General features: G+C 48.4%; 1 protein-coding gene across 1 annotated transcript; it reads left to right on the top strand.

The window, feature by feature from the left end:
* The first annotated feature begins 1,247 nt into the window (after positions 1-1,247).
* Positions 1,248-26,500, top strand: SCD5 (stearoyl-CoA desaturase 5). Its single transcript, XM_032109195.1, has 5 exons — positions 1,248-1,569; positions 17,063-17,193; positions 21,482-21,687; positions 24,014-24,246; positions 24,780-26,500. The coding sequence occupies exons 1-5, from the start codon at positions 1,392-1,394 to the stop codon at positions 24,968-24,970; spliced, it is 939 nt and encodes a 312-aa protein (XP_031965086.1). The 5' UTR covers positions 1,248-1,391; the 3' UTR covers positions 24,971-26,500.
* Positions 26,501-27,384: the final 884 nt, after the last annotated feature.

Here is a 27,384-nt window from a genome sequence, read left to right as displayed (position 1 = left end):
GTGTGGAGGTGAGCTTGGGCTGTGCACTCTCCTCCTGCGCGGGTGTGCCCATCAGCAGCTGGGGAGCAGCTGCTGTGCAAGGGATGGGGGCTTCTTTCTGCTCTCAGGCACCGAGATGTGGAAAAATCATTAAAGGATGGAGTGTTCTCTCCTGCCTGCCCCCAACATCAGACTGCAGAGTCCAAACAGGAAAATGAACGTCACGTATTAGATCAGTAGTGGGTACACTTGAAATAAGCCTGACAGTTGACCTTGGGCACCCGGAGGAGGTCAGGGCAGGAAAACACAGTGCAAGTTAAATCACCTCCTTCTGCGGCCCTGGCGCAGCAATGGAAGGACATGGCAGGCTGTAAATCATGGAAAATCTGGTCCCTGCCAGGGCGGAGGGCTGCTGGAACTCTCGGGCCGTTCCCTCCTTGCCTCCAGTCCTCCCAGGAGCATTCAAAACGAATTTTATCTGGAATCAGTGTCTGGTTCCTACCTAACGGCTTAAACCCTCTGTACGCTGCCTGTGCAGGATGTTCTCGCTCCGCGGCAGGTGAAGCACCTCGCTGGTAACAGTGAGTCGCTTTCCGCCTGCCACTCCTCCGGGCCACCCTTCTGCCACCGCTGAACCTGCCATTAACAACGCCCGCCCCGGCATCTCCGCTACCCCGGGATCCTTGCTCTCCCGCAGGGCTGGCAGCGGGAGGTGGCGGCAGCACGGGGGGCACACAGCGGGACGGCAGCGCCACGGAGCCGCACCTGAGCGCTAAAACCGCGCCGCTCCCTCCGCGGTGGGACGGAGTAAAGAGCAGGTGTGGCAGCTCTTCCTTCGGTGTGCGCTGCCGATGGACAGCTTGCTGCCTGTGTGTTTGTTTCCAGTGCCCACCTTGTCACTCCCACACAGGCAAACTTTGCCCACCATCTCTCCAACACCTGCTCCACCCTAGCGCCAGAGGCATCTTTTACTTTGATGGCACGAGCTTCCAGAATTAAACGCCACTGGAACCTTTGTCTCCTGGGAGCCGGAGAGCCCGCGGGCGCGGTGTGGGGGGGAGAGGTGCGGGCAGCAGCGGTGCGGGCAGGGGAGCGGGGCCGCGCTGCCGCGGGGGCGCGCCGGGAGGCGGCCGCGGGCGGAGCCGGAGCCGCTGCCGGAGCCGCTGCCGGAGCCGGGGCCGGGGCGGGGCGGGCGGCCCGGGGCCACCATTGGCTGTCGCTATGCGGTCCCGGCGGCCGCCCCCCGCCCGTCCCCGCCGCGGTGCGGGGCGCAGCCGGCGGCGCGGCGGCTCCATGGAGGCGGCGGTGGCAGCAACAGATGCGGCGGCGGCGCGTCCCGGCCGCCCGTAGCCGCTGTGGGGCCGCGCTGCGCGGGGGCCGCCGCCGCCTCTCCCCAGCGCCCGGCCGGCGCGATGGCCGCGCCCCGGAGGGCGGCCGGCAGCGAGGCGGGCACGGCGGGCACGGCGGGCACGGCGGGCGGCGGGCAGGCCATCGTCTGGCGCAACGTGGTGCTCATGGGGCTGCTGCACCTGGGCGCCGTCTACGCGCTCAGCCTGGTGCCGCGGGCGCACATCCTCACCCTGCTCTGGGGTGAGTGCGGGGGATGCGCTACAGGTGGGGCGGGGGGCGAGGGGCGGCCCGCGGCGGCACCCGGGGCAGCGGGCGCGTCTCGGTTTCCCCGTGTCCGTCCCCTGTTTACCGGCGCGGTCGCTTTTGTTCCCGAGCCCCCCCCCGGCCGCTCCCGGGATGCCATTGGCAGCGCCGCGCCGGGCCCTCGGTTGCTGTAGAAACAGGAGGCACTCTCCCTCCGGTTACATTTATCAGGTTTTTTAGTTAAAAAACCCAGTCAAGCGCTGATGTTTCGGTTTAAAGGTCTGAGGGAGGACGCGCTGGCCGTCCCTTTGCTGTTTCACTGTGTTACTTTGTGAACGAACACTCACGGTTTTCTGGCCCGGTTTGGAGCAGAAAATCAGCTCGTCGTTTGTTTCTTGGGGAAGGTGATACATCTCATTAGGGAAGATGTAAAAGTCGAGGAAGAGCTGTAAGGTGCTGGCACAGAGAAGATAAGCCTGGCTCTGCTTTCTGAGGGGAGATGGCTTGCAGTGTCTGTCCTGCTAGCCGTGAAAAGCCAAGGATTCGATCTGGGAAAGAGAATATGAAATACAGCGTCTTTTCTTCCATCCTGTAGTGAGGTCCTCTTTTCTCCACAAAAGAATGATGCTGGGAGAGGAGCTACACAGAAGCACTGCAGTGTTGAGCAAGGCTTGTCAGGGTTTGTGAGACCAAATGGATGGTGAATGTCAGCATCACTATTTAGCAGGCAGAATCATATATTGAGTCATATAAATCTCGGTGGCCAAGAGGGTAAAAACTTGTGTGCTGCTTACAGCTGATGCAATTTCTTGGATAAATAACCTGCTTTTGGGTGAGTGGAGAATATAACAGCCCAGAACTCTTTCATACAGCTGAAAGAAGGGTCTGTGCTGCAGGAACTCACAGATGTGGAATTTGGGTTGTTAGGCTGCCATCATTAGTGTTGAGGTGACTCCTCAGAAGCCCCAGCTAAATGCTTTAGAAGTCAGGCTTATTCCTTCTGTTTGAGGAAATCTGAAATCTCTTTTTCAGTGGTTCAGCTTTTGATATTCAGTCTGTCTTAAAGCCCTAGAAACCACCACCATTGCTGCTTGCATTTGGGAAATAAATCTTTCCATCAATTACCATCCTTGGTTTCTGGGTCCCTGGAGGGCACCTGCATTTGACTGGCAGCCTGGTTTGCACAATCCCTCACCTGGCTTGCTCATGACTAGAAGAGGTTTGTGGGGTGGTTGTGTTTTGCATAGTTTCCTTCTGTAAGCACTACTCCTCTCGCCTCCCTATTCCTGGTTGTGTTCAAGTTGATTTCATAGTTTACCTTGGCCACAGCTTGAGGCTCAGGGAGACCAGGAGAGCCTGTGGGAGCTGAATGGCCGGAATGCACAGCCTGTGGTCTGTTTTCAACCCTTTTAGGTCCTGCAGTGTGCAGGCAGGTGGGCTTTCTTTTTCTGTTTTGCCTTTCCAAGAAGACAATTTGAAATAATCTCTGATTTCACTGTCCTTAATTACAAAAATCCCTGAGGCTGGAGGCAAAGGACAGAATTACCAATTCAGCCCTTCATCCTCTGAGGTATTTTTTCCTAGTTGAGATTAAACAGATGCTAAATAATAAACAGCTCTCAACGACTTTGCAGCTTAATGCCTTTCCTTCTGAAAGTGAGAGCCTCTCATTTCTTGACATCGTTATTTTTAACAGCCACCCTAAAGCAGACCACGAGTTTTTACAGGAGTTTGGTGGGTGGTTTTTACAGGGGCTCCACAGTAGGGAGTGAGGGCACTGGCTCCAGCTGTCCTGGACACTGCGTGCCACTCTCACATCTGGCTGCTGCCAAGTCTGCTCCCCTCAGAGGTGGTGAGCAACGTGAAAATACACACTCTTCTTCAGAACATGCCAGACAAATTAGCTTGCTGTCAGGCTGGTGACCTGTTTCTGAGGTGCCTCTGAGCAGCTCAGGGTAGATAAAAAAGGGTGGCTGTTGCCTAAGTTGACAAACACACCTCGCTTCAGCGTGCAAGGAGCCGACCAGTAAAGTTGTGTTGGAAGGAAGAAGTGTCAATCAGACGTGTCCCTCGCCCTCCCCAGTTCTCCACGTCTCCTTGCCTGTGCAGATCAGCTGTGAGACTGCCTTTCTGTGGGTGCTGGCTGCCAGCCAGCCTTCGGAGCAGGGCTGGCATGCTGGCAAACTTGGATGGTGGGTATGAGTGTAGTGTCAGGTAGTGCAGGGATGTGTGTATGCTGAAGGGTGCAGATGGAGGGGCTGCAGCCTTCCATGCATCCCTCCATGGTTTCCTTTCTCTTCCCAAGCTTTCCTGGGACTCGAGAAGCTTCCCAGTGATCCTGTGCAAGCCCTTGCATTGCTCCGCTCCATGTTCCCCACCACTGCTTGTCCACGGATAAGCTGCAGGAACAAGTGTGCTGGGAGTGGGATGCCAGTGGCTGGCTGTGACCTCCGTGGTGTCTGGCAGGAAGCCGACAGCTTCCCGTGACTCACCACTGCCTGCTTGGCTTTTTACCTTCTCCTCCCCCAAGACATCCACCTCTCGTTGTGTTCTCCCCTGGGGGAGGCCGGGTACAAACCCTCCCTCTGTGCAGGGCTTGCTTTCCTCCTTCCCTTCCCACCCCCAGAGGCAGCTGATGCAGCACCGATTGAAAAGTGGAGCCTAAATGCCACTGTGCCACCTAGAAAACAGCTGTTCAAGCCAAGCTGCCTGCTCGGCAGGGCTCATTTCCATTGGTAATTTATTGACATTTGTCCAGCTGTACATAATAGACAATGAGAAAACGCTGCCAAGGAAGGCTCAGCTGGTTGTTTACTCAGGATTATCTGTGCTGCTCTGTTCCCGTTGCCTCCCGCACTGGCACCTTGAGGCCCGCGCTGCAGCTTCCCACACCCCACGTGGAGCTAGGGCTGCACAAGGGATCCCAAACAGCACTCTGGGTGGTGCAGAATTGGGGATTTGAGTTGGTGCAGAACTGGGAACTGCGTTATCTTTCAAGGGAGGTACAGATAAGCTGGTTAAAACATAGGCTTTCAGGGCCATCCCAGTGTCTCTGTGGAATTTGACTTCAGTCCAAGCTGAACAAAAACAACGAAATTACTCATGTCAAAATTTTCCATGAGCTGGGAGCTGCTTTGACCCAAGAGGCAGCAGACGGTGTGTGCGAAGCATCGAGCAGCCCCAGGCTGTGCCCGTGGGACAGCCATGGAACCGGCCGAGCGGATTTGGAATGTCCCCTGCTGCAGCAGCCTAGGCTCACTGGGAGCTCTCTTGCCTTGCTCTTTGCCAGCCTGACCTGTGGTTTGGTGCAGGGGTGTGTGGAGAAGACCCTGCTGCCTTCCCCCTGGCGCTCAGCACCACGGGGGTTTGAAGGGGAGGCATCACCATTCTCTCCAGGCCCCCACGAGGAGGTGAAGCAGGGTGGGAGCAGCTCGCTGCTAGTGGGGCTGGCTGGGCCAAACATGCAGATTTCCTAGGAATTAACTTGTGCAAAGGGGTGCTTGTGGCCAGCTGTGGCTGTGGCTCACTGGTGTCCTCTTTTGGGCTGGACATGCTGCACCACCTTCCAGAGGCTACCTGGGAGGAAACTCTCTGCAGGACTCATCCCCTGCAATAGTAACGTGCCATTAAATGATGCTTCTTAACCAGGAACCTCCTTGCTTCCAGCCAGGCCCATGCTGTGGCAGTCCCAGTGAGGTTTATCTGTTTGATTTAGGAAAACAAACTAAAAAAACCTCTGAAATCCTTGTACAGGCAGAAGTACCAGCATGTTTCACTGCAGCGCCCGATGCTAACAGCTGCTCACAGTTTCTTTTGGTGGGCTCATGATATCTTCCTAAAGACTCCATCTGGGGGATCATGTGATTTTCTCAGATTTTGTTTGGAAAAAGGTGCTTTTTAGTCTTCACAGAAGGCTTGTGAGGAAGCGCTTGAAGTAGCCAAATTTATTTTAGGAAAAAGAGCTGCCACAAAAAAGATTAGGCTGTTTACCTGCTTTAAAACCTTTTATTTCAGGCTGCTGAAACAACTTTAAAAACTTGCACAAGCATGGCCACCCAGAAATCCCAAATCACCTGGATGTGTTTGGCAGAGCTGCCTGAGGGATGAGTGAATGTCAGTTCACACGCTGTGCCCTGCCAGAGCTTGGAGTTGGGAAGGAGGATGGCCTTGCCCTAATGGTGCTCATATGGGAAGGGAGGCTTGTTGCTGTTGTTTTAGCTGCATTTAGGAGATGTTTTAGTGCTCCTGAGAGCGCCAGATTGTTCATGTTCAGCCGTGGCGGGCCCTGTGCCATGCTTATCCACAGCTTTCCCCCTGCGCGAGTGCTGGCTGGCTGGGAGCGCAGACGGAGCAGCGGTGCTGCCCAGCTGCGCTCCTGCTGAGGTACAAGCTGCTCCCAGGCAGGAGTCTGGATCCTGCCTGGGATGCCTGGATCCCTTTAATAAGAGAGATTGAAGCAATTGTGGTCTTAGTGCTTTGGGTGATCGCCTGTTTCCCAGGCTGCCTGGTAGGTAGCACGCCTGTGTAATAAGGCACAGGTTGCTGTTGTGCACTGCAGATTCAAGTTTTATTGGTCCTGCATGGTTCCAGAGCCTCGGATATTCTTGAGTGCCACCTGCTGGCTTTCTGGTTGTTAACTGGTTTTAGTCCCAAACCATTTCTACACGCAGTGTTGGAAACTCGGCGCAGACAGCTGTAAATAAAAAAAATCCAAGCTCCAGGGAAGTTCTCCTTGGTACCTCTGAAGGAGGATGAAGGAGAGTGGAAATACTGTCTCTGTTTCACACCCAGTGAAATGGAGACATCTGATGGAAACTTCTCTGTCGCTCCTGCTGCTGCTCTGGAGAGGGGTTATGCTCCGCTGTGTCCTGGACAGTGGTTATGCTCAGGTGATTGCTGTAGGCAAGGTTTTGGGTCAGGAAACAGGGAACAAGTGCTTTTATCCTGGGTACTCGCTGAGAAGGGCTTAATGAACAGAAAGACCTTCCCTCGCCTTACTCTCATGGATGATCTCCTGGCTGCTGGCTCCCAGAACAGTCCCAGCTGTGAGCAGGGAGCAGCTCTGGGAGGTTTCTGTGGAATACAGGAGGCTGGCCTTGTTGTTCATCAGCCCCCAGCTCCACCATACTTTCAGCAGTTCAAGGCGGCAGCTGGTCCACTAGATGATGAGTGGAGAAGAGGTGGAGCATCAGAATGGTAATTCCATCTCTGAGGTGCACAGGGCAGTAGCCCTGCTTGTCTCCAGAGAAGTTTTCGACTGGCTTGTCCTCCCCTGGCTCATTTGAAAGCATAGTTATACAGCTGTCACTCTTAATAGCCACGTTCTTGGCTTGTTCCTTCCCTCCTGGCATCAAGAGCTGAACTCCCATCATCTCTGACAAGAACAAAATCTTTTCTCAGACAGTGTTTCTCTCCTTAAAAATGGGACAAGCCCCAGATCTGGAGGTGGCTGTAACACATCTGGGAATGGTCTGAGCTCCGTGTCCATGGTAAAACTGGGAACGCACCCTCACATAATGCACAGATAGAACAGAGTCACAGAGTCACTTGGGTTGGAAAAGACCTCTAAGATCATCACAACCAACCATTAGCCCACACTGCCAAGTCCACCAATAAACTACGTCCCTAAGCACCACAAGTGCACATCTAAATCCACCCAGGGATGGAGACTCCACCACTTCCCTGGGCATCCTGTTGATGGAACAGGTATGGATGGATACAGTCACTTGAGGGTGTTCCTGGGTCTGTTCCAGAATCCTGCTCTGAGATGATCTCCTGTTGAGGACACTCCTGCCTGTCAGATGTTTTCCCTTCCCCAGTGTTCACTCCCCTCTTGTTTTAACTGTTGCTGGAGTTAAAACAAGCTTGCTGGAGTTAAAACAAGGTCTTGTCTGTCACAATGTTCAGCTGTAACTATGTGGTTTTGTTCCTTATCCTGATTTAATCCCCTGTGCATTGGTGGTGCTCCTGTGTTGTTTCCCTCCGTCCTGTGTGCTGCACATCGCATGGTCACTGTGAGCATGGCAAAGGAAGGGGGGAAAAAATTCCGTGTGTGTGCTGAGCCCTGGATGCATGCAATGGTTTTTTGGTCCTGTTGCTCTCAGGAGTGGGTTCAAGGCAGTCCTGAGGAGTTCCTGCAGTGGGAGTGGATGAGCAAGCAGGGAAGCTCTGCATGCTTGGACATCGGGATGTTCACCCAGCAGAAAGCACTGCTGGGCTGCTCTGACCTGTGCTCCAGGCAAGCCACAAGAACCTCAAGCACTCTTTCCCTTTGATCTGTGTGATGAGGACAGAGATGATAGCTGGATCCAGCAAAGGTAGAAGTCCCTGTCTGAATTTGGCAGGATTGTTGGCATTTGGGCTGCCCCCTGACATCGTGGGCTTGGGAGAGGCGTCCCTGTGCAGCAGCCTTGTGAAGGGGAGCTTTGTTGGCACCCCCAGAGCTGGCTGTGGCAGACACACAAAAGCCCAGCCAAAGGCCACGAAAGCCTTCTTGAGCCGTGGTCCAGCAGCCCCTGAGCTGGTGCAGGCAGCTCTGGGGAGTCATCAGGGATTTCTGGCTGTAGCTTTTTATCTTTGGTTCCATATGCAGGTGGGGATGACAGTATGCAAGCTCTGAGGAGTTTCAGTGAATGAGTCAGGATGGACTTTTCTGCAGGAGAAGTCTCAAGGGGCTTACTATCTTGAATTTAGTGTGATTCCTCGTCTCTGCCACTCCACCTACCCTCCCTGCAGTCACAGCTGCACTTGTAACTAACACTGATGTTATAATTGAAGCCAAGCAATTTCTTGTAATCAGATTTTATTTTTACCACGTAGGCTAACAATTAAATGTGCTGCCCTACTGGAGAGCTGAAACATTAACAATAACTGTGCTAAGTAAAGCAAAGCTGATGTGAAACAGAGGGGAAGGCTGTTTGTGATGCTGGCATCGGGAATCCTGTGTGCCTGCCATCCCTCTTGTGCAGGGGCCTCAACAGCAGCGGATGGGGGTTTCTGGAGGATCTTTCTCAACATGTTTTTGGACAGTGGCTTTTCAGATGATGTTCTGAGTGCTAGAGCTTGCTGGGGGAGCAGAGCTGGGCTGGGGCGGGGCTGTTTGTGCTGGAGGGACATAGTGAGGAGTCATTGGGGGAGCGTGGGGAGCAATCATCTGGTGAGTGCCCCTGGGGAGCATCAGCCTGCCCACACACAAGGTCTCCTTGTCTGCCCTGGCACCATCCTCTAACCTGACAGCTCTGGCTAACTGACCTGCTGGGTGCAAGGGGCTCGTGCCTTCTAATTTTAATGAGGTTTAGTGCTTGCAGCCCAGTTCTGAGGCTCCAACTGCCAAGAGTGAAAGTTGGAAGAGGCCATTTTTTGCAAGAGGCTTTTCTCTGAGCTGTGTTTGGTTTTGGAAGGGGTGGGGAAAGGTGTAGCAGCTGAAAGCATACAGGTGGAGCAAACACAAAGCATCTAGGCAAGGTGCAGTGATACATTTGGACTCTAAAGCCCTGAAAAGTCAAATCCATCAGATCTCTGCTTCAGTGGTCAGGGGGAGGGCACTGGATCAGGCAGGGCATTCCCCTGTCATGTACCTGGTTCTGCACAGGGCAAGCTTTGGCTTTGTCCCTTTTTGGACAGGGATGCTAAACAATAACTAAAGAATAACTAAACCTTCTTCCTTGGGGCAGAGCTGCCTGCTGAATGCAAGGCTCAGGGGTGCTGTGCTAATGGCTTAACCATGCTATTTCTCTACTCTGTCCTTGAAAAAAAAGAGGTAAAATTGGCATTATTTCTGTCTTGGCATTTATAGAGCACTTAAAACCCACCAGAGCACAAGTCAGTGTGTGGATTGAGGACAGCAGTGAGGTCACTGGGAGAGAAGTGAAATCTGCCCATGGTTTTGTGATGATGCAGGATACAGCTGAGCTGAGACAGGCTACACATAAGCATCAAAAATTTCAGAGAAACCAAAGCATCTTCCAGCCTTCTCTTTTGATCTAAAAATACACGTAAGCTGTTCGACATCTTAAGGCAATCTTCAGTTGCTGGTGAGTTCAGGGAATCTGTATTTCCTTCCTAGGGGAGTTCTGGCATTGGCTGGAATAATTGCTTTCAGGCATGATTTCCATTGCTCTATTGGCTTTATTTATGTCACATTGGCTGCAGTTGTCAATATGAACATTTCTGCTATTCCAACCGGAATAAAGTCTTTTGTATACTCAGCCAAAAGTGCTGGCTCTGGGGAATGTTCCTGAAAATGCATACGCAGGCATGTGCATCCAGGCAGAGGCAGCCTGGATTTCATGAGCTGGGGATGGCAGGGCCAAGGGGATGTGATAGATGGCTTCTCCTGGAGCTCCACCACAGTACAGAGGTGTAGGAGCAGGACATCATCAGAAATCATCTCTGCAGCTCTGAAACTCTGCTTCCCCTTTGCCTTTGATGTGCTTCCTCTTATCTCTTTCTCTCTTGGCTCAATTTCGAGTAGCTCAGAGGACGTGTAGATCTAATTTTAGATGAAACTTTCTAGCCTGAGATTTCACATGTCTGGTCTCCACAGGGAAGCGCAGCTCCCCGTGAGAGCTGGCATGACCTGTATGGTGGGCGGCCCAGGGAATTGGTGCTGCTGCACTCCAGTGCTTTTTATTTCTCATTTGCTTGTTTGAATCCAGCCCAAGGAGCTTTTGATGCCAGCCTTTGATAGTTAGCAGGGCTCGGGGAGCGGAGGGTTGGCTAGCAGAGCAGCGTTTCCTTCCCAGAGACCCCAGGGCCAGAGTGCTGATTCAACATCGCTTCTTGGCAGCAATTTAGGGACTATGGTGAAAATTTCCTCCTCCTTAATAAATGTAGTTCCAGGTCAGGAAACAAGACTTTTATAGTAGGATGCTGCAGGTTAAATGATGTGTTACCGCTCCCTGGTGTCTCTTTGCTGTGGAGGAAGAGATCTCCAAGGTTTCCCTGGAGTTTAGCAATAGAGATGGGTACTGGGGACTTGATACCTAATCTACATCCAAGAATGCTGCATGCTGACCCTGGCCCTCCCACCAGTGCAGTGCATGACATCAGCCAGCATTTTAAACTGAGCTGTTTGGAAGGACTGCTGGTCTGATTTGGGGTAGGAAAACTTGCCATTCTGAGGGCAGACATGGCATTTTAAGAAAATATATCCCCAAACTCGACATTATCTAATGAAAGCATACAAAAGCATACCAGGCACCACAAAATTATCAGCTGTGTTTCTGGTCTGAGCCCTGAATTAGAAGAGAATCTTCTACCTCTGTCTGTGTGTGTAGTGAAGTGGAGGATCTCTTAGGAGTTCAGAAGAGACCAGGCATGGTGCAGCTGCTGAAATGGGTGGCAGTGCTGCCCTGAATTTCAGAGGGAATGGAGTTAGGCACCACTCAGCACTACTGAAAGTGCTTTCCCTGGTTTGGTCATATTAGTCCTGAATCTGCCACTGAGTAACAGCAAAACCCCCCAGGTGAGGAGGAGAAGGCAGATACGGGATATGCAGATGTAATTTAATTTTTAGAAAGGAAGAAGTCAGCACTGGAAGTTATAGGAGTGTTACATATTTATGGCGGTCAGTCAGCTATGCATGTTTGCACTTGAGCAACTTGCTGTTTGGATGTCTCATGCAGTTCTTGCAGCCTAATGGAAAACTTGGGGTTTGACTCGTTTGGTTAGTAAAAATCCTTAACAAGGAATTTTTATCTGATTGAATAAGCACAGGATGCTGGTGTGGAAGTAGGCAAAAGTTTCATGTCCATCCGTGTTATTTTTAATCCCCAAATAGTTTTTTTATATAAATGAGTCAAGTTGTGGTATCCTTTTATATGTGGGGGAGAAAAAAATGGCCTGTGCTAAGATGAAAATTTCTCGGCAGCTTCCTTGAGGCTTCGCTGGCTACTGTGGAGAGAGAATTTCCACCAAATGGTGTCATGTCATGAGATGTCTTCATCATGAACAGCATTTTAAGGTCAGCTATCTCCAGCTGCCCTCTTGCTGAAGAGGTAACAGATGTCTACAGGTGAAGCACAGCCCTTGCATTTGTTAATTTTAATTCCCCATGCAAAAGACATGCTTTCTTTGCCATTAATGTGATTAGAATTCGTGTCTGAGGAAATTACTCCCTCCTGTATCCATGGGATCTTGGCTCCTGATCCTTGAACTGCTGGAGACATGGTGTGTCTTTGTAAAAATGTGTAAGCCTTTTGCTGAATGTAACTTCAGGCTGGGCCTGGAAACGTGTCAGACTTTGTAGGCTAAACAATGTTGGGAATGTCGTGACCCAGCAGTGGGACCTCCACCAGAACAGAGTGCTGCGTGCTTCTGAAGCTGTCCCCAAAAAGGTGACAGTAGAAGAGCTAAGGTTTTTCCAAAATAGCAACTGGAAGCTGAAGACACCACCAAAGGAGCAGCTCCCTGAGCACGTACAAAATAACTCTGTGGGTTGGTTGTGAGCAGGGCTTTGTGTCAGGGGATTGACAGGAGGGGACAGCAGCCAGCACAGGAGTAAATGGGGCTGATGTCCTCAGAACAAGACATAAAACCAAGTCCCTGGCCCTTGGTGGCTACCCTGACCCAAGGTCTGTCACCTTCCTGGTCAGACCGAGTGTGATAACAACTCCTGGACAGCCTCCAGTAATTACTTGGCCTTGGTAATTACTTTTCACATACTCTCTGTGCAAAAGGCCACATCTTGAAGTCCACGCTGCTGAAAGTGTGCAGGCAGTGCTAGTGCAGCAGTAACTGGGCTGTGTTGTCATTTTTTTCCTTTTTAGTTCTTTATTCTTCTTTTGTCTCCTTTGCATGGCAAGTCCCCTTACCCCTGTTAGAAGAAACTATGGGGCTAGGTGAGCCACTGCTCTGATTTCACAAGGCCTGCCATCTGTCTTGTTTGAAGGGGTGAGCACTTTCCCCCACGTGTTTTTCCCTATTGTTGGTACTGGAGAGGCACTGGTGGTGTGGGAGTTTCTGCCCTGCTTGCTAGCACTTGATGTGATACACCCCGATTCTGGCTGATGTAAGATGTGTCATCACTTGACTTAAAACCAAGCCTGCTTCAGGAGCAGAAAATAGTTTCTTACATGCTGTAACATGCAAAAAAGCTCAAAGGTTCACAGAAGTTGCCCAGTCCCAAAGTGTGTTTGGAAAATAAAGCTGTGGTGGGGTCTGTGTTTGGAACAACTCACGGAGACCAAAGTGTGAGGATGATGGCTGTCCAGGCCTGTGCCAGGTTCAGAGTAGTCACCTTGCTGTGGTTGAATGCAGTGTTCAAGTCCCAGTGAAGGGACTGGGAGCCACATGGGAGAGAGATGCCAGCGGTGGGACTGGCGAGAGCTGATTCCCTTCCCTGCTCCTGGCCCTGCTGTCCCTCCTCTCCATGCCACCCCTGCACAGGGATCGCAGCCACTGGGTGTGAGTTGGTGCCGGGCTCCGTGTGCTGCCACCCCATGGGAACAACTGTGGGACGTCATTCTGTATTTTAAAGATGGTTTGTGTGTTGACAGTAGTGCTATTGTGAATGTGCAGTTGGTTCTGTTTCACTGCTCCTATTTTCTTGTCTGATGTGTTGTCCCTCTGAGATAATTGTGATTTGCTCCATCTAACTAGGTTATGTTTGACATTGGTAATGTGTGGATAGTTGCTATCCCACTGTGTCTCCTTGTCATCTGTGCTGAACAAGGGTGTCCAGTCATCTCCTCGCTTTCCAGAGCTAGCATTGTCTGTTCAGATATGCAGAGTGAACCCAGTGCTTGTTGAGCATCTTGTTTTGGTTGATTTGTTTTTTTTAATAATGAGGTGAAAGTCAAAATCAATCTGTAATGTGCTGGATCCACAAACAATAAATACATATCTTTGTAATGGGGTCCCAGGTTTTAGAAACAGAATAATTTTATAATATAAATAATTCTAATTTTGATATTCAGCATAAAACAGAATTGAAATTTTCAGAGGGTGAGATCTTCTCCAATTTAAGCAACCACTTAGAGCAGAGTATGATTTTCTGATGCCTGTGAAGCAGATACAGACTGTGGCAACATCTCCCCATATCTTCATAAGAGGCCAGTTCCATGGACACTGGGATTTTCAGATGAGCTTGGCTTTGGGCTTAGTGAAGCTTTTATGGAAATGCACCTATGGGCACAATGAATTGTTCCAAAAAAGGTGGCTCAAATGTTTTATGCTGTTGATTTCTCATCCATTTTTAAATGATTTGCCTGGTATAGTTTTCATTGCTTCTGTCTGACAGTGAGATGATACCTCTGTGCCTGCTGTTCAAAATCATGCTGATATCTTGCTGCCTTATCATATGGCCCACTGGGAATGTTTTATGAACTGTTGGTGATCCTCCTTTCAGGCTCCTGCTTCCCCAAGCTTCTCATCCTCATCACAGATCCCTGTCTCTAATTACTGCTCCCCAAACTACATTACTTCGCTCTGTCTTTGCTTTGAGCCTTACTTTCCCTGTTTCTGCATAGATCCTTGCATGTTTTCTTAGCTCTCTCACTGCTGCTCCAAATACAGCATCATCCACTGTTGTAATTAGTATGCTGTTTGCCTTTGTTTCAGGTCATTAATAAGAATGTTGAATAAAAATCTTCTGCCTATTGATTCTGGTGTGTTCCCATAAATAGCATCTGTGCACAGGCACAGTGTACTGGAAGCCTAGCAACCCGCCAGCTCCCTGTTTCCACATTACTTTAACCTCATGTGTCTTGTCTCTTCTTGCATCCTCTCCCTGTCCTTGTGCACTGGGTCTCTCTTTTGTCTTTTTGCACAGGTTTACCTGCTGTTTTCTCTTCCCTCTCTTCCTCTTTGTTCCCTCTTTTAAATGTTTCTCCCACTGCTCCGGTTCTGAATCATTTTGCTTGTGCTGTGCTCTATCGAGTGAGCTCCTGGTTGGAAATGCTCCTGTCAGACCTTAGCAGAACATGCAGAGGACACATGTGGCTGTTTTTCTCTTTGTACATTAGCTATCCCACTAAATTAAGAAGAAATAAAACATTAATTGTTTTAATTCCAGGTTGTTTATTGGTACTTTTCTTGTGGTTTTATTCTTTTCCCCCTTTTTCTGCAATAAATATTATTTACTCTCTTACTTAGGAGACCTCTTTAGCTACTGGTGTAAGAGGGTGTTTTCAGTATAGGGAGGAATTGCTATTAACTGGCTGCTTTGCTTCGTATTGTCATCCTTGTCTATTTCATTGACATGTTCACCCCCTAGGCACACTCCCATCCCCAAAAATGAGACAGGTGGGCAAGTAGTGGCTTTCTTCTCATACAGTTACTGTAGCTGTGCATGATTAATGTAAAATCAAATGGTTGGTAGTCTGATTTTTGGTTTGAAATCCTAATTTATTCTGCAGAGGAGGGCTTGAGACCTATTTCTTACATGGCAGATATTTGTCATCTTGGCTACCTACATATTGGGAGTTAATGGTCGAGTATTATTTTCGGGCACCCTAATTGCTGTAAGAATCACAAAACTTGCCATCACCGAACAATTCATTTGTCTGCCAGGATTTGTTTCTGCTCTGACACTGAACCTCCTGAGTAATTTTTGTTTGTTTGTTTGTTTCTGAGGATGTTTCAGCCCTCAGGATTTATATTAGGAAGATTTCCTGCCCTTGTGATTCCTCCTCTGCAAAGCCAAAAAATAGGCATGTTGCGTGGGTATAAGCCCCAGCTGTTTCCTTGATCACTTGAGCACTGCAGGAGTGGGCTGGGGCTGGCAAGTCGCTGGGGGGCTGGAAAGGGCCAGAGAGGGTTGTCCCAGATTGTGTTCAGTGCAGATGTTCCATGTGGTCTCTTACCTACCATGCAGCCTCTTTCTTACAGTGGACAGAGAAGGGAAGTGAAATCAACCCTAATGTTGCATATCTCTCATGCTACCCATTTATCTTTCATTCTCGTTTTGAGCAATCATTCATGATTGAGATGGATGGATGCCCTTGAGAAGCACTTGGTCAATTAAATGATCTGTTGCTTTGAAGTGGGAGAAAAGCCCCCTTGTGCTTTAAGGAGGCAAAGAAACTGCTGAAGATGGGAGATTTCAGCCCGTGACTAGCAGGAGGTTAACCAGTCATAAAGCCCACAGAAAATATGTTCTTGTAATGATTCAGGACTCTAACCTTAATATTTTTATGTTAGCTGGGTAGTCACAGATCTGTTCCCACAATTACAGTTATTTGAGTGATTTGGAAGGCTTTATTTGGTGATGTTTCTGCACAGCTCAACATCACACAGAGAAAATGGCAGGATAGGTTTTCCCTAATTTCATAGAAGTCCAAACCCTTGCTCTAACAAGGCATATGCAAGAACTGCAAGACTACAGTGGAGACTGGAGCATAAGGAGTTGTGGTGTCAGCATTTTTACTGATCTGAGAGTAATCTGTAAATTCAGCAAAATCTGTAGATAATGTGTAGAGAGAATGCCTGAATTTAGTTCATTTCTGTACCTCCCTTCAGGCGAGTAGAAATTTTAATTTCATGATAGACTTCAGTACGCTGGGTGTAACTGCACAAATGAGCCTTTTCTAGGACTACCATGAGCACGCAGCCTGCTGAAAATCAGAATTGTCTCTTCACTGATGGCAACCAAAGCAGGTTTTAGAGAGGCATCATCTTTACTGGGACCATTCTGACTCCAGCTGTCTGCTGCATCTTTTGAGAAAGGCTTTGGTTTGCTGTACAGGAGATGACAGGGATTTTGGCCATGGACATAATGGGAAGCAGTTTGGGTAAATCTGTTTTTGATGGATCCACCAGCGGAGTGGAAAAAGTCCATTTGCTTCTTCAGTCCGCAGGGGTGACAATCAACATGAAATATGGTTGCTGTTATTTTCCCAAATATCTTTCTGTTATATTTCCTCTCAGATGCTGCAATTTCAAGCACTGTGAGCTGGGAGTTGATAGAGGGACACAGTAGACACACACCTACATATACATTTGTTTTCTTCTTGCAGAGACAAATGTTTTGCATTACATACTGGGAAAAGCAGACTGTGAATTCCTGTCTAGCCACTGCCTGTCTAACAGGGTTCCCTGCTGGACAGACTCTTGTGCAGACACAAATAGAACCCCCCTTTTTGGGGATCGCGTTTTCCTTATTTGTTCTGGTGACTCTGTTTAGGTATTTGAAATAGGCTGTTGTAACCAAAACATGTCTGTGTGTGTAGGGTGGCAGGGAGCCCTGGCTAAGCAACACATTGCTGCAGATGGTGTAAATTGATTTGAAGTTGTCCTGCAATAGTCTTTAAATGTTTGAATTGGCTCTTGTTTTAATTTTACACTTGCAAAATGAGCCTGTCCTCTAGGCAGAGAGTCTGTGAGGTAGAGGTGGGCTGAGAACCTCACCTCCTGTCTGCCCAGCCCCGTCTCCTGAGTGACCCTGCAGGTGTCAGCAGCCAGGGCAAGGACCATGTTCACACCAAAGAGAGCACAAATAATGTCATTTGGCCCCGTGGCACACCCCATGTTTTGTTTTTGTGTCTTTCAGCGTATTTCTGTTTCCTGCTGACGGCTCTGGGCGTGACAGCTGGCGCGCATCGCCTGTGGAGCCACCGTTCCTACAAAGCCAAGCTGCCTTTGAGGATCTTCCTGGCTGCAGCTAACTCCATGGCTTTCCAGGTGGGCTGGTGTTGCTTGTTCAGATTCTTGACCTCCAGGCAGCTCTCTCTGCTGTGCAGGGATCCCCTCAGCTCAGAGACAGCAGAAGAAAGAAAGAAAGAAAAAATCCCAGCAGAAAGACAGAAAGACATTTATTTGCTGTAACACATTCTGCTGGCTCAGGGGATGCAGAGCCCCTCTCACCACCCACGTAACAATAAGCACTAGATAGACCAGGAGCAATAATTACTTAAGGACCAAGCTGAATGTGACCAGGTCAGAGGCTCAGCACCCCTCACCACCCCAGCAGCTGATCTGTGGCACAGGTCAGGCCCCATGCCTCACAGGACAACATGGAGACTTTTATAAGGGCCAACCTGATGCAAATGTGTCTGTGTAACCAAGTGTCTGTTCATCCAGGCAGTTGGAGACTTTGTGCCCAGAAAGGAGAGCAGGCATCCTTTCACAATCTTAATTTATCTCTGTTTTATGCAGCGTTTTTCACCAGCCAGATTCAAATACATTCGTGAAGAAGTGTGTTACTAGCTCTGTACTTACTGGTAGGCAGTCTTAGACCACAGAAACACTTGTGTAACACCCAGCTGGTTGTAGGAGTTAGCCCTGAACCAGCATCTTCTCAGTGTGAATTTGGTTCCTCCTCTGGCTGGTAAGGATAGGGATAGGAACCTGCACTAAAATTAAACTTATCTGTACTAAAATTAAACTTACTGAGCTTGGCTGCCATAACCCCTTGTGGCACCGAGTACCACGTATGTGTTGTGCCCTGAGTTTTCATCTTTTTCCTTTCACTCTGGTTGGTTGACTTTCTGTTCATGAACCTTGACAAAGAATGAAAAGAGTCCTTTTATCTACTTCTATACTGCTCATTTATCATCTTTGATTTTTTCTTTTTTGAGGTGGAAAGAATTAATTAGTTAGCTCCTCTACACATTACAAAGAGCACAATGCTTTTGCTTGAAAATGGAAATGTGTCCATTTTGACTATAACCTTTCTTTGTTCAGAACTGTTTCCCATCTGCTGCTTGGTTCCTTGCAGAGCTTTACAAGCCCTTTGCTCAGTGTGTTAAACAACTGTTTTGAGTTCTGAGAAGCCCCTGGTACTGTCTCCCTGATCTTGTCTTTCACAAGTAATTTAAATGAATGTGTAGAGCTGTTTGCAGTGAGCCTGCACACAGGGATTTCATTGCATTCTGCTCCCCTGTTGCTATGGTTTTTGCTCTTAGCTGCATTGGCCTCCTCACTGCTTTTGTCTGAGGACACGGTGTGGTTCAGAGGCAGGGAAGTACTTCAAAGTAGCTTCAAGCCACCTTTGTGCCCTTCATATCAGAAATAAGATGAAAGGCCAAATTGCCCACTCTTAAGTTTGAAGTAGTCTGAAGCCTGCTCCTAATTACCATGACATCCATTGCCCGTAAAGGCTGTTTCCACCACCACAAACAGACAGTGAGTGATGAGTTTTCAGGTCCATCTCCTTCACATTGGCTGTGGGAGGAAGAGGTAGGATTGGAGATATGTACAGCATACCTGGATGCTAAATAAGGAGGAAGTATTCAGAATTCGAAGGGCAGGGGAAGGAAGCTCTGCTGTAGAGTTTTAACTTGATGCTGCCTGGGCTGTGACATGCTGTACCTCCTCTGGAATACCATCAGATGCAGCCACTTTTGCTGTGTTGCCTCGTGGATTTTTTATGATCAGAGCATGCTGAGCTGTGTTTCTTTCCTCCATCTAGAATGAAGCTCTCACAATTTTGAAAGACTGTGCTTCTTGCTGTCACTTGTCTGTTTCAGACATAGGTAATACCTGGCTTATTGATCTCCTAGTATTTTAAGTTCAGCACCTCATCTGGGCCATGCTGGTTTCAACTCTGTGGCACAATCTGTGTTTGTGCTGGGTGCTTTTGTACACAGCAGGAGTGGTGGTGTGGCAAGCTGTGTCAGCACATGGAGACTGTCACACAGCCCAGGCTATTGGCATGTTTCAGTCTGCAGGTTTATTGAGGGACCTGCTAATGAAGCCTCATGGCTGCATCACTGTCACAGCATGATGCTGTTGCTCTCTGCGTTGGAAGGGATTTCACCCCTGTGTTTACCCGAAACTTGATCAAAATTGATGTGTTCCTGAAAAATGGTTGCTATTAATACACGCAGAGCATATTTACACATGCTGTGCTCCAGTTCTTAGTGTGTTTATTGTCAACAGCTCTGGCCTCCGGCCTTTGTTTCCTCTTAGCCTTTGTGGTTTTTAATTAGATGCAATTCAGTTGTTTCATGGCTTCCTAACTCTTTCATCTGGGGAATCATGGTTTTTTTGCCAGCTCTGCAGGCATTTGCTGTGGCATGAAAAGCCAAGTTAATTTCTCACAGTATCGTTGCTTTTCCTGGTTATCTGCTGTCCCACAAACGACTTATCAAGTGTTCTTGTGACAAACTGATCAATAGTCTCACTTGGAAAATTATATCTGGTTAGGAAAAAGCACACTTTTCTAAGTGTGCTTTTTGCATAACCCTGGTTTATTTTTAAATTACTTAATGTTGACATTTTCCAGTCATATGGATATTCCCACCGAAGCCACTTGAAGCAGTGTAGAGGTTTTCATTCCTTTTGATTTCTCTGTAGGAAGGTAGAGGTCTGCCCTTGTTCTCACTGAGGACTTGGGTGACTTCCTTTGCTGTTTTGCAGTTTACTTTGTTTTCTCATGCAGTGGGATAGTTAAGGTGCAACACACTGGAGCACTGGTAAGGGGCTGATCTTTGCTGCCTCCTCTCAATGTCTTAGATGAGTCAGTGCTGCAGGAAAATGTCCCCCTCATTCCCAGCCCACTCCCAGCATCATTGTGTTCACTACATGACAACAGTAAAGGGCTGAGTACAACTGAACGCAGTGGAGCTGAGATCTTTCCAGGGCTCTTGTTCCTCACTTGTCCCTGGTGTGCTCTTGCAGGCAGAGAGCATTTTTGCAAAGCTGAAGTTGGATGTGGGGCCATTTGAGCCGGGTTCTCTAGCTTCTCTTTGCAGTTGTTCCCAGAGTCACCTCAGTGCTTTCTCTCAAACGTTGATAGCCAAAAGAAAGAGCAATGACTTCTGCAATGCTTTCAGCACGGGGCTTTTGCCTCACGAAATACAGGTGTACACAGTTTCATTATCCTGTGCTTGCTTTGTCCTGTGGTATGTTCAGTGCCCAGATGGGTGGTGTCCTGCTCTTACCTCAGAGACACTGCAAATGGTTTGCTCAAGTTCTGCCAGGAGCAAAGCTGCTGTGGTTGGTGGTTGTGGGTGCTGTTCCTAAAAGTAACCCAAGCCTTTCCTTCCTTGGGTATTTCTGCTTGGGTACCTCCCTGACTGTGCAGAGATGGAAATAGCACCCTCTGCTAAGAACTCTCTGATTAAAGTTCAAGCTCCTGTGGATCTGGGCATTAACTGACATTTCCATGTTTTGGTGCTGGTGTTGAGCAACTCGATTCACAGATGAGTGTGTGGCCTGAGGCTTGCAAGTGCTGAATGTGCATACAATGCCCTGCAATAACAGCTCAGCACCACTGCAGAAGCCTCCAGTTTAGTCCAGTGCATCCAGCCAGGGCATCCTGTAGAGCAAACTGGGAGGCTGAAATCCCTTTGGCTGAGTGAACTCAGAAAGTCTCTCTTCATGGATCCAAGTGTGAAATTGTGGTCCATCCCTTCCTCCCTGCAATCCACATGACTCCATTTACAGCCATAAGGCATTTCAGTGTCATGTTGTTCACTACAGTAGTTGTAGTGATCCACAAGCTCTGTCCCATTTTCAGTGCTGTGTTTGTGCCTGGAGGGCACCAGCTGCAACCAGCTGAGAAAGAGGAGCTGAGAGCCTCTGCACAGTAGTCCCCTGAAAATAAATATACAAGATTCCCCATAGCACAGCCTTAAAATAACAATGTAAACATGGATGTACCCAGTCCCTGCAGCACATCCTCAGACACCCAGGGCAGGCTGACAATGGTAACTCACACAGCAAATACCCAGGGAGGACACAGGGCCAGGGCAGACTGATGATGGTAGCTGCCAAGAGGCTCTAACAGCCCTTTCCAGTCCTGAGACTTGTCCAGTCTGTGTCACCAGTTCCCAGAACAGGTCCCATTCCGTGTGGGGACTGACGGGAGCAGTGTGATGGGCTGGCTGGCTGCAGAGCTGGGGGTTTTAGTCAACAGCCTTTTTGAGGAGTGTCAGAGAGGGGCTCATTGCTGTTACTGTGGGGGGGGACTGGAGGTTGCAGTGCCTGGCCCCTCTCCTCTCACCCCACCATATTTTTTGTGCAGAATGACATCTACGAGTGGAGCCGAGACCACCGTGTGCACCACAAGTACTCGGAGACGGACGCGGACCCGCACAACGCCCGCCGGGGCTTCTTCTTCTCCCACATCGGCTGGCTCTTCGTGCGCAAGCACCGGGACGTCATCGAGAAGGGCAGGAAACTGGATTTCACTGACCTGCTGGATGACCCTGTTGTCAGGTTCCAAAGAAAGTAAGTGCAGCACTATGTCCTGATGTGAGGTGGGGGTGCAGAGATCCTTCCACCTGGTGGTCTGGTTGTGGCTCATTCCTTATTTTCATCTTTGCCTTTTCTTCCCCGAGATATCCCTGCCAGCGGGACTGCAGGTGCTGGGATGCCTTTCCTCTGGCCCCCACTATTCCCGTGTGGCTGACACTTGCTGACTGTCCTCGCAGGCTCTGTGGCACAAGCAGTGAGCCCTGTCCTTGTCCCTCTGCTTTCCCAAAAAGCCAGGGCTGGTTATGAAAACAGCTGTGGCAGAAGTTGCTCGGATCTTGGCCTTCTTCTTTGATCACAGGAGCAAACACTGCAGTCACTAATTGCCTTAACACAGAAGTGCACATTTCACTCGCAAGGTCATCTTTGGCACCCCTGGGCCAGTGCAGGCCAAGTGCCACCTCTCTCAAGACTGCCAGTCTATACAGAATTAATTATCTCCCTTGGGAATTAGCTCAGTCCTAGTTCGGTTTGCTACACACTCTGTAAGAGCTTAGAATTGAGCAACATTCTTTGTGCTCTATGTGAGTACCTGTGTTTTAGGCACAAGAAGACTTTCCTGCTTGCAAGCATTTCATCCAGGCACTTTGGAAAATTGCTTTAGGCCATTTTTGTGTATTTTCTGAGTGAGGGGAGCAGTCAGTTGAGTCTAAAAATCAGGGGTTTTTCCTGCTAGTGCACAGATTTCTCTAATGCAAAAAATTACCATTGTAATAGAAATCTTCCAGGAGTGAGGAATACTTCCCTCCATGTATGGTTGCTTTTACTGGTTCCTCAGTTGGCAGTACCTGTTCACAGCAGCTCCCTTGGAGTTCGCTGCAGCTCCTCTTGCTTATTACCTTTTCCAAGACAACAGCATGCCACAAGAAGCAGGCTGTACTGCTTTGGTCATGCTGCAAAGTGATGAAGTATGTTTTCTGCAGGAAAGTTGTCTTAGCAAATGTCTCTGCTCTGGATATGGATTTAGGGCTTAGTCCCTTATCTGGAAATCAGAATTTGGGTTTCTCCTTTCTACAAGGTTGCAGTGTTGGGGTTTTTTTTGACAGCGTGGAAAAACTAGCAGGTCAGATCAGTAAGAATCATAATAAATCCTTCTTGTCACGTTTTGTTTTAAGGCCAAATTGTTAGCTTTGCTGAATTTAGTGGTGCTGCTGAGTTGTGGCTGAGGCACCACTCAGTTTAAAACCACATCACTTCAGCTGAAATCACAGTACTGCTCCAGGCACGACTGACAGCAAAACCTACCCTCTGTGAATAACGGAGCAATAATCCTGCAAGGGATGTGAGAGAGGAGCTCACAGGTGAAGTGTCTCCATGACAAAGTTTTCATGTGGTGAAAGCAGCGCTGTTCCCCAAGCATGTGTCGAGGCATTGATTCCCCTGCACTCCAGGTAAGGAGGTTTCACTCACTCCAGGGTGGATGTTTCAGTCAAAGAGGGACAATGTACTCAGATGCTTGTTCAGATGGGAGATTTCATGTCTTCATCAAAGACTTCAGTCTGGGCTTCTTGCATCTTGCAGAATGGTTTTAATTGGTGCCTGATAAGCTATTTTCATATTTTATTCTATTTCCCCAGAGTAGTAGAGGCTTTTAACTTTGAAGGAGTTTTCTGGACTGGAAAGTATTTTTCTCCTCCAGCTCTACTTAAACCCTGGCCTTGAATTGATGAGGTTTGCAAACCTTATCAGAAGTCAGTCATATGAGTTGGAAATTACTTGTTATCTTTGGTGGAGCAAAGAAAGAGAACTTGTTTCCTTGGAGGGCCTTAGCTCAGGTGAGTGAGGATAGAGTTCTATGAAAGAGTTGAGGAATGCTCTCTTTTCACCACGGCTGGTGTTGCTGGAGAGCTGCAGATCTTCTTCTGGAGCCCAACATGTGAGGGATAACCCGAAACAACAACAAAATATATCAAGCAAAGAACTTGCAAGGCAAGAGGTTGATTTATTTCATACAGAAGATGATCAAAACTAGTTCATGTGTTACAGATGAGAATTGTGTTCATGAAAACTTCTTTCCTTTCAAAAATACTTCTAATATTAATATTTTTTCAATCCTCTGTGGGTTTTAATTGAAAATTATTTGGTTTTGTCAAAAAAAAATGACAGTTCTTCCTATCCAAAAAACTTTCAGCAAATGCAGAGTTTTAATAACTGTCTAATAAATCTAAACTCTGTTTTTCCTCATCCCTTCCACAAAACTCAGAAAAAGCAGGGGTCTATTTTAAACCTGTCATAGGGGCACCAACAAGATGGGTCTTCCTGTGCATTCCTTTTCTCCCTCCTTACCTTGTAACACCCGCAGGTATTACAAGAGCTCAGTTGTGCTGATGTGCTTTGTGATCCCCACCTTCGTGCCGTGGTACCTGTGGGGCGAGAGCCTGTGGAACGCCTACTTCCTGGCCTCCATCCTGCGGTACACCATCTCCCTGAACGTCACCTGGCTGGTCAACAGCGCCGCCCACATGTACGGCAACCGCCCCTACGACAAGAACATCAACCCCAGGCAGAACACCCTGGTCACCCTGGGAGCCATCGGTGAGTGCTGCAGCCCTGGGTTTGCACTCTGCAAGCTCAGAGTGATGTCCCATCCTGTTTCACCCTGGTTGGGACTCTGGGTGCCTGCAGCTGGATGCCGCTTGGAGCCAAGGTTTGGAGGAGGCTGGAGCTTGCACGTTCTAGAGGAAGACGCCCTTGTTGTATTGATGGTGCCCACGTTGAAATAATGCCATGTAGTCTCTGGGAAGGGAGGTGTTAGCACCCACCCAGCAGCAAGCTCTGCTCAGCAGAAGTGAGTGACCCCCCTTCTCACCCAGTTGCGTGTCTCCCCTCTTGAAGCACTTCTGGTTTTCTTCCTTGAGCATAAGGCATGGGACATGCCTCTTCCTGCTGGGGAGGAAAGCCCAGAGCAGTGAAATGGAGTCTGGTTTGGGTCTGCCCCAGAGCTCTGGGGTGGAGCATAACCTCCACTAGATGCAAGACTTGGGTATTGGAGTGTCCCACCCGAGTGTGTTCCTGTGTTGACAAAAGTGCCAGCCATGTGGTCTTTAAACTCTCTCTCTGTTTTTCAGGTGAGGGTTTCCACAACTACCACCACACCTTCCCGTTTGACTACTCAGCCAGCGAGCTGGGCCTGAAGTTCAACCCCACCACCTGGTTCATTGACTTCATGTTTTGGCTGGGGTTGGTCACTGACCGCAAGCAGGCCCCGAAGGAGATGATCCAGGCTCGCAAGGAAAGGACTGGAGATGGCAGTGCCTGAGGAGTGACGCTGCGCTGTGCCAGCGCTGCTGTCCGCGTGGCTGGCTGGGTGTGCGCGCAACCCCGTGCCTGTGGTGGATTTACCTCTGGGTAAAATTACTTTTTTGTTTCAGATCAGTTGGGCTGAATCAGTTCCCCAGGAATTGATTCAGCCACAGCTTCTTTTTTTTCTTTCCTTATTAGCTGTCTGATGTCCAAACTTAAGACTATTAAGTGTAAAAATGTTACATATTATTTAATATTGCAGTTAAACAGGAGAGAGATTGATTTTAGTCACTGTAGTTCATGTCTGAGATTTGTTGTAATTTGCTTGTTCATGGTAAACGTTGGCAGGTTGAAGGAACTAACTGTCCTTTCCAAGTGCAGTTAGGGGAGATTTTTGTTTCTACTGCTAATCCAATAAGCTTTTGAGGCGCATCTTTCGGGGGGGATAGGGCAGGGCCCAGTGTGCTGTGTCAGCTGCATACTCATGGAAAGGACAGTAACACCACTGATGAAATACAGTATGTCCAAGGGGAAAAATCACCCTCAATTTAGTTAGATATTAGTTTGGAAACCTGCTTTCTTCTTTTTGTTAGCCCTGTTAGCCAGCCCAGTGCACCGCTGTCTTTGCTAAATATGAAAACCATTTATTGCTGAGCAGGCTTTTGTGTTGAAGATTAGTCTCTATACAGTCCAAAATACCAACTGATGCTATATTGAGATGGTTCCTTTGTTGTCACATACGCATTGTAATTGTAAATGTATAGAGCTCCACCATGTCTTAAGCCAAATAAAGCTTCGGTTTCAATGTTTGGAGACCTAAGTCATACTCTAATTAGTCATGGCCATCGATGCATGCATATTTTAGCTCCTTTTGCACAAGAGGCCTCTTAATTTCTTTTTCTGCCTTTGACTAGTGGGTCTTAGAAAACTGACCTTTATCTAAGTCAGAGCCTGTACTAGTATTTCAGCTGCATGCAACATCCATTGGTTTCTGAGCAAAATATAAAGACAGTTATGTAGCTTCTGAATTTTAACAGTTGCCTTGCTTAACCAAAAAAAAAAAAAAAAAAGGAAAAAAAAAGAAAAAAAAAAGAAAAAATACTAAAAAAAAGGCATGTGGATTTAATGGGACATATAGCCCTTTGTGTTAGATGTTAGCCAGTGCAGGAGAGAGGCTTTGTACTGTCAGCACTGGAGCACTTTTGAAGATAGAGGGCATGATTTTCATTTATAAAGAAGGTCACTGCCTTGCTCCTCGGAGAGGGAGTGCCTGTTTCCCAGCCACACAGCCCCACACCCTGGGCAAGGCAGGGATCTCAAGATAACTGAGACTCAGGCCCAGATATTTTCAGGAAAGATGCAAAAGTGGGGAAAAAAAATAAAATGGTTTCTTTTTTGTTCTGTTTCTTGTTTTTCAAATGATGCCATATAATATAAAAGAGTTGTCTTTATTCTGTCTTTCATCCAGCAGGTGTTTAAAAAGTGTTATTTTGCCATTAATGATGTGTAAACTCTTGAGTGATTTACAATAAACAGTTATGAGTTAGCCTGGCCACTGTGTTTAATTCTGAAACATCTCCCAAAGCAAACATCTTTGTGCATCACACATCAGAATTACAGCAGTGCTTTGCTTGCCATTTCCCGCTACGCATTTGGTGTGGCTCAAAATGCCTCCCCCCCTCAGCAGTTCTGAATGTCAGGGGAAGAGGAGGCTGTCAAATGGAAGGGCACCAAGAGATTTGATTACTTAGGGCTTCCTGGCCAAGCTGATAGAGGGGGAAAAGAAACTGGGAGCCGACATAAACTTGAAAGGAGACTGTGGCAGGCTCTTGCATGTGAAAATCCTGCTTGAATAGAAAAATACCAGCCCGGTGTGACTGCAGGACAATGCTTTGGCCAAAAATATTAAACATTTTATTTAGATTTTATTTATTTGTTTCTGCTGAGCTGGGCCTGAAGACCGGGGTATGCCTGAAGATGTGTTTTGATGTGCATTCATCCGGAGTCAGAGCCATTTGACAGACACAGGAATTACACACACACGAGTAGGAGATGTCTCCCCACCCCCTGCTGCGGTGGCTGCAGGATGGTGTGGAAATGAGCTCCTGGAGCTGGGAGGCTCCTGACCTGCTGGTTAGAAAGATAGAGCTGTTCCTTCCATGGCAAAAATCATAGGGAACCTAGGGTGGTTCCAAAGTGGTGCATGTAATGGGTTTGGACTTGGGGTGTGAGTGTAGGAGCGAAGCTTGGAAGATGTGCAAACACCTGACCTCACTGGTGCTCCCATCCGTTCCTTCGTGCAATTTCCTGAGTGCAGAACTACAGGGAATGCACCAAAATACACAGCTTCCTGTTGATCTTTATCATTTTTCTTTTGTCCTGCTACTGCTTGGACTTCCTCAGGCTCATTCCTGTCAAGTGCCTGGTGTA

The sequence above is a fragment of the Corvus moneduloides genome, chromosome 5 (genome assembly GCF_009650955.1).
Source record: "Corvus moneduloides isolate bCorMon1 chromosome 5, bCorMon1.pri, whole genome shotgun sequence".
NCBI lineage: Eukaryota > Metazoa > Chordata > Aves > Passeriformes > Corvidae > Corvus > Corvus moneduloides.
This window is presented reverse-complemented; position numbering and strand designations above follow the sequence as displayed.

Coding starts and splice junctions, on each gene's coding strand:
- SCD5 (XM_032109195.1), top strand. CDS start 1,392: ATGGCCGCGCCCCGGAGGGCGGCCGGCAGCGAGGCGGGCACGGCGGGC. Junction 21,688..24,013: donor GTTGTCAGGTTCCAAAGAAA/GTAAGTGCAGCA, acceptor TAACACCCGCAG/GTATTACAAGAGCTCAGTTG. Junction 24,247..24,779: donor GGTCACCCTGGGAGCCATCG/GTGAGTGCTGCA, acceptor TCTGTTTTTCAG/GTGAGGGTTTCCACAACTAC.